This window comes from Zingiber officinale, chromosome 7B, assembly GCF_018446385.1.
Source record: "Zingiber officinale cultivar Zhangliang chromosome 7B, Zo_v1.1, whole genome shotgun sequence".
Taxonomy (NCBI): Eukaryota; Viridiplantae; Streptophyta; class Magnoliopsida; order Zingiberales; family Zingiberaceae; genus Zingiber; species Zingiber officinale.
The window spans coordinates 103,110,147-103,116,597 of NC_055999.1; the positions used below are offsets into that span (position 1 = coordinate 103,110,147).

General features: G+C 44.1%; 1 protein-coding gene across 1 annotated transcript; it reads left to right on the top strand.

Annotated features, from left to right (window-relative positions):
• The first annotated feature begins 3,959 nt into the window (after positions 1-3,959).
• On the top strand, positions 3,960-5,603 carry LOC122004006 (SUPPRESSOR OF GAMMA RESPONSE 1-like). The gene is made up of 5 exons (XM_042558960.1): positions 3,960-4,152; positions 4,222-4,345; positions 4,427-4,616; positions 4,693-5,201; positions 5,285-5,603. Exons 1-5 carry the CDS (start codon positions 4,145-4,147, stop codon positions 5,336-5,338), a joined length of 885 nt encoding a protein of 294 aa, XP_042414894.1. The 5' UTR covers positions 3,960-4,144; the 3' UTR covers positions 5,339-5,603.
• The last annotated feature ends 848 nt before the right edge of the window (positions 5,604-6,451 follow it).

Here is a 6,451-nt window from a genome sequence, read left to right on the forward strand (position 1 = left end):
CTACTCGAAGGCCCGTGGTCCTTGACCACTTTCGTTGGGCAATCACTAGCAATTCGGAATAATGATTACAAAAGAACCGTACAGGGAATGCTAATGAAACTGAAAAACAAATACCGACAAAAGGGAAAAGAACGGAGCGTAGTGTCGGAGCTTTGTTGGCGTCGCACTGAGCGTCGAGCAGCAAGACCAGCAGTAGAAGATTTCTCAGCTTGAATGATTGTTCTGAAGCTCCTGTCTGGGGCTTCTTTTATATGCTGTTCCGAGCGCCTGGATTCCTTCCGGGCGCCTGAAATGTGACGTAACTGCTCAAATCGAGATGCTCCACGTGGCGACGACTTGGCTGGATAAAATTCGCCTTCCGGGCGCCCGGATCCCTTCCGGGCGCCCGGACCTCCGGGCGCCCGGACCACCTTGTTCCAGAAAACTCCCTTTTCCTGCAAAACAAAGTTAGTCCGAGGCAAATGTATATCCTGTAAAACAGATTGTCAGCACAGTTAAGGTTCAACAGATAATTAAAAAGAGTATGACTTAGATTCCGTCTTTCCGAGACCGGAATCTAGTCACGATCTCGACTTAGATATCCGAAATGGATCTAAGTCGGATCGACGCCTAATGTTCCCTTCCCGGAAACGCGTCCTCACAGTCACTCCTTTCCAGTGACTTACCTTGCTTACCTGCCAGACGTCCGGTCAGCCCGTCGACCCGTCTGGACTTCTCGCCAAGCGTCTGGTCAGCCCGTCGACCCGCTTGGACTTCTCGCCAGCTATCCGGTCAGCCCGTCGACCTAGCTGGACTTCTCGCCAAGCGTCCGGTCAGCCCGTCGACCCGCTTGGACTTCTCGCCAGCTATCCGGTCAGCCCGTCGACCTAGCTGAACTTTTCCTGCACACTTGATCAAAGTGTCAGACAACAACACAACTAACTTAACCTATTTGTCATTCATCAAAACCTGGGTTAGACCGTTAGTGCTACCCGCACCAACAACGCTACCCATGAGCGGACCAACGGAGCACCGAACAGTGATGAAACTGGTGATATGCTCTACAATAACAGAGCAGACTATCACGCAGCATGCAATCATGCGAATGGTGCATGACACTAAGCATGACGATATCCTGAACCAAATCCACATATATATATAAAAATGTGTACCCTAGTACAAGTAAGTCAAATCCTCAGATCTAGGGTATACAGGTCCTCTATGGTATAACAACCTAGGTCCTGCACATATCCACATCCATAAAATATGTACCAACAATGTACATGGATCAAAACAAAAGGGTCTAAGTATACAAATCAGATATGATATAAACACATAAATACACATGCCAGATAATAAAATCTAGAACCTAGTCCTAACCTCAGTAAGGTATGGTATGTCACTTACTCTAGGAACTAAGGTACTCATGGCAATAATCATGAAACGTAAACATGGATATATAACAAACGCCCAACAGAACATGATATGGGTAACAAACAATGACATACCAAAGGCAAACATGATCATTGCTTGTAACTATAAAATACTATGCATATCCAATTGACAATATCATAAAAGATAAGTCAAGAGGTACACGCCTCCAATGTAGATTGAGCTAATAAATCGAACTGTCGAAGTGCTTGTCCCGAATCAATGTCCTGTAATAAATCGTACAATTTAGCTAATTTCCATTATAAACAAAAATAGCTATACTAAATCTTAATCCGATTAGGAAGCTATGTTTTTAACTCCCTTTAATTATCTTATCCTTTCTTCATAGTTGATATCTTTGAATTTGTCCAACTAGAGAAGTCAACTAATGAATATATCTCTAATCCCTATTTAAATATAACTCACAAATTAATTAGGATTAGCTCTATTAACTTTAACCCTTCCCTTATTCAAATCCTGTGTATGCTACAAAAATGATAAATTTCCTCCACTTCTTACCTCAACACCGAAACACTACTGTTGATCCACAACCGAAGTAGGAGCAGCACATCCCTCTTTTGGTCAGAACAGAACCACAGCTTGGTTGCTTAGAAGAACCACCCAATTAATAACGTTCAATTTGGAGGACCAACAACTATTCTTGGTCCAATCAGCAACATGATCAACAACTGTTGAATCCCTCTGTTATTGATGCTTGGTCAACAACATGATCATAAATGTTGAATCAACTTCTTGAGTTGGCTTCCCATTCCAATCAGCAACTCTCCAATCAGCAACGTTCTTCCCGGTCAGAAACCCAACGTGAATTACTTTACGTTGCTGTTCTCAGGCGGTGCGGAATGCTTCTTGGGCGACGGCAACAAGAAGAGGAGAGGGAGAATCGTGTCAGCCGGGGCTAGGGCTTACAGATAGCGGCAACTGGTGTGACGACGGCAACTTCAGACTAGGGCACGGCCAAATAGGGCTCGAACGTTCGTTTTCGGGCGGGCTCCTGGTGTCCGCAAAGAGAGAGAGAAGGAGATGATCGGAGTTGGTGCCGGTTGTGAAATCGGAATCGGCAGAAGAGGGGAAGTGGCAGTGGGGGAAATCGCTAGGGCTTCCTTTGGCCACTCCTTTTTGTACCGGAGGGGAGGAGAGGAACTGTCGCAAGCGTTTGCGGCGTCGGTTGGGCGGCGGCGCCGCCGTAGGGCACGGATCGGTGAGGAAAAAGGGGGCGCTAGTTTGGGGAAAGGAAACGACGTTTAGGGGAAATAAGAAAAAGCAAAGAAAATGTATTTATAAATAAAACATTTCCTCACTTAAACGGGTATCATAAATTGGCTTTATTCATACCCATAAATTCGTCCCCTCAAAACCCGGAGTACGTGCTCCAAAAAATTCCTAGAAAATTCCTAAAAATTCCGAAAAATTCCCCTATCGTTGTTCGCCATTTTTTTTCGGTATTTTACATATAACACGCATCTTAATACCAACATGAATGCTCTTATAATTGTTATAGAATTATTATAGTTACAATTTTGTAATTATTATAATTATATAATAGCTATGAAATCGTAGCTAAGAGATCATAACTGTTGTAAAATATAAGGGACAGAGTCAAAAAATTTCATATTAGGAGTGGAAGGTATTTATATTAAGACGTGGTTATATCATTACCTCTCATTCACCCACTTAGCTCTTAGCTCTATACCTAGCTATATCATAATATTGATTAATATTAATTAGAAATAAATTATTCGTATTATAATAATTATGATTCGTAATTTCTATAATATGATGTTGACTTGTATGGACTAATATAGATCATGTTTTATGAGAGATGAAGCATATATATTATAAGAACTATAGAGTCTAAATATTGCAACATAATATTACTAGTGTTGATAAAAATCTAAATACCATTGTAACATAATAATATTGATAGACATAAAATATCTATATTATAACCATTATAATTCATAGTTATTACAATACAATTTAATAGTATTAATAAAAGTTGAAATGTTAATAGTTATTACAGTAAATGGTGATAATACGCTTCCCAAGAGGTTCAGTATTATCAATCTCTCGATTAAATATAAGCATATAAATCACAGGAAAATTTTATCTTAATACAATGATTTTTTATATAAAAAATCAAATATTTAATAAAATATTTTATATCCATTGAAAATTAATTCTAAAATCTATTAGCATAAGTGTTCATATAATTACTAATATTGTCAAGCTAGGGTATCACCTTGGATTGTATTAGTAGATATGAACTATAACAATATCAAAAATTAAAATATATAATTAATAATAATAATAATAATAATAAAACACCCTCGCGATTCCAATAAAGAGAATCGATTTTTGATTTTTGCCCTATATTGTATATTTATTACAGTGAAAAATAGTGGGAAAGAAAAAACAAAACTTGTTAGCTTGGGAAGCAAGGAAGAGGTCAATCGCCGGGTCTTGCCTCTCTTCGAGTACTTAAGGAACTAGCACGTCCGGCTACCTTCTCTACAACCGGTCCATTATTACCTTTCACCGCGGGACCCATTTCCGATGCACTCACAAGTCAGGTAATGCTAGGCTCCTCCTTCCCGCGCAACCTCTTGCTTCTCGTTGCGGAGAAGCGAGTCAACCGCCTCGCGATTTCCTTCCTTCCCCTCTCCTCTCCTTGCTTATCCTGCTCAGTCGTTCCCTCTCTCAGCTGCCCAGAGTGATGGCAAGGTATGCTCAAAATTGGACCTGAAAACTTATGATCTTCGACGTTTAATTTGCGTGTGCGCTCGCGCGCAGGGCGTGGCTTGTCACTGGCAGGGGGATTGCAAGGAAAATAAAAAGCGGCAGCGGCGGCGGCGGCGACTTCGATTGCCTCAACAGGGAGTGCCCTAATTGCAAGCAGCTTATTGACAACAACGATGCGAGTTCTTCTTCTAGCTAGCTAGCGTTGCATTTTTCTCTCTATTTTAATTTTGAATTGTTTGCTTCTTGCGCGACGTAGGTTGCGACGTCGGATTGGCCTGGTTTTCCTGCCGGCGTTAAGTTCGACCCTTCGGACGTCGAGCTGTTGGAGCATTTAGCGGCGAGGACCGGGCTCGGCAACTCAAAGCCACACGTCCTCATCGACGAGTTCATTCCGACGCTGGAGGACGACGCAGGAATCTGCTACACCCATCCCCAGAATCTCCCCGGTAATTATTAAATGACTATTAAGCTTTCACTCCCTCCGTCTCTGTTTCACCTCTAAAACCCTAAACCCCAAAGCAGGCGCCGTGAAAGATGGAAGCGGCAGTGCCCATTTCTTCCACAGGATATCGAGCGCATACGCGAAAGGCCCGCGCAAGAGGCGGAGGATAAGCCGATGCGGCTCGTCGGAGGAACCGGCCGTAAGGTGGCACAAGACAGGTCGGACCAAGCGCGTGCTCGATATTAATGGCGTCCAGAAAGGCTGGAAGAAGATTATGCTTCTCCACGAGAGCTCCAAGGGAGTCGCCAAACCTGACAGAGCTAAGTGGGTCATGCATCAGTACCACATCGGCGCCGGGGAAGACGAATCGGAAGGTCAGCTCGTGGTTTCAAAAGTTTTCTACCAACGAGTACAATCGAGAAACCCAAGCACAAGTAGCCCACGGCCATTGCGGCGTCCCGAGATCGGAATTGAGTCAGTCCCCCAAACTGAATACGCCTTCGACTCCGAAGTCAACGGTACTAACGCTCGTGGATTCGCTGACCTCGACGAGATACTGGTCGACACGCCGCCGGATTTTCAACTCTCTGTAAGAGATCTTGTTCGATCTTGTCCTTTTAACGATTTGAAGTTAATTGGACGATGCTTATGGGTTGCTGCATGGTAATGCAGGACTTGCAATTTGGTTCCCAAGAAAGCGCGATGAGTTGGCTGGAGCGGTACTAGCTTGCAAGAGGGATGGCTTAATGACTCCATGGGAACTGGGAAGGATCGTTCTTCTCTCATGGCCATCACCCTGTGGATTGTATTTAGTTTTCAAGAGGGTGCAGAACCCAACTTTTGATTGCTTTTAACATTTCAAATACTATGTAGGAGATTTACTAAGCCCGTTTAAGCTGGGAAATTTTCTGGTTGGTGTGTTTGTGTGTTTGTTTTTGTTATATCAACCTGCCATCTCAATTTATATACGTACAAGACACATTTAAGTGTATATATTTTTGTTTTTTACTTTCCCCTTATTTATGGTTTTTGTAATTCAGATATAGATTAATTATGAAAGTGATCAGTTTAATTCCACTTAAATTTTAATATCGAAATAGTATATGCAGTGATGCGACGATAAGGAAAAGCACGGGTCAATTGATACGATATCGGTCAAAGTCAAGGTGATCAACACTAGGACTTACAGAAAAAGTCTCGGCCAAAGGTGGTTGTCTGACTATCTCGGTCGGCAAAGGAGTGGTTGAGCGCCAAGGATTAGGTTTTAGTCAGTAGAGCGCCAAGGATTAGGTTACGGAAAATAGAGGCGCGTTTTGGTCTTTTAGTGTGATTAGGTTTTATGTTATAAAGTAGCACTGTTCATCTTGGAGAGAGGGAAGGGGCACGGTTGGAGCTTCTGGCCGCCGCCAAGGAAGTATTCTCTCCTTCTCACACTCTTTGCCGAAGATCGCCAACATCATGGCCGACGACGGCCTCTTCAAGGACGCCTCCTCCCCTCTCCTTCGGCGTGGGCGCGTCGCCTCTCTCCCTTATGCCGGTTGCCCTCGTTTCTACCTCTCGCGCCAGCCGCCGCCACGCCCCAGGGAGGTTTTGAGCCGCCGCAGGGAGAGGCCAGCGACACCGCTAGTCGCACGCGTCGCTGCCGCATAACTCTCCTGCTCTCCCTCTCTGCTACCTCCTCTCCTCGCCAACTCAGACGCTGTTGGAGAAGGTCATCTTCGTCTCCAACGTACACCACCTCCGGTGGCTGACGCCACCGCTTCCAGTGGCCGCCAGCACCTCCCGTCAGTCGCGCGCATCCTCCAGGGACTGCCACTGCCGGCATCTTCCGCTGCTGTC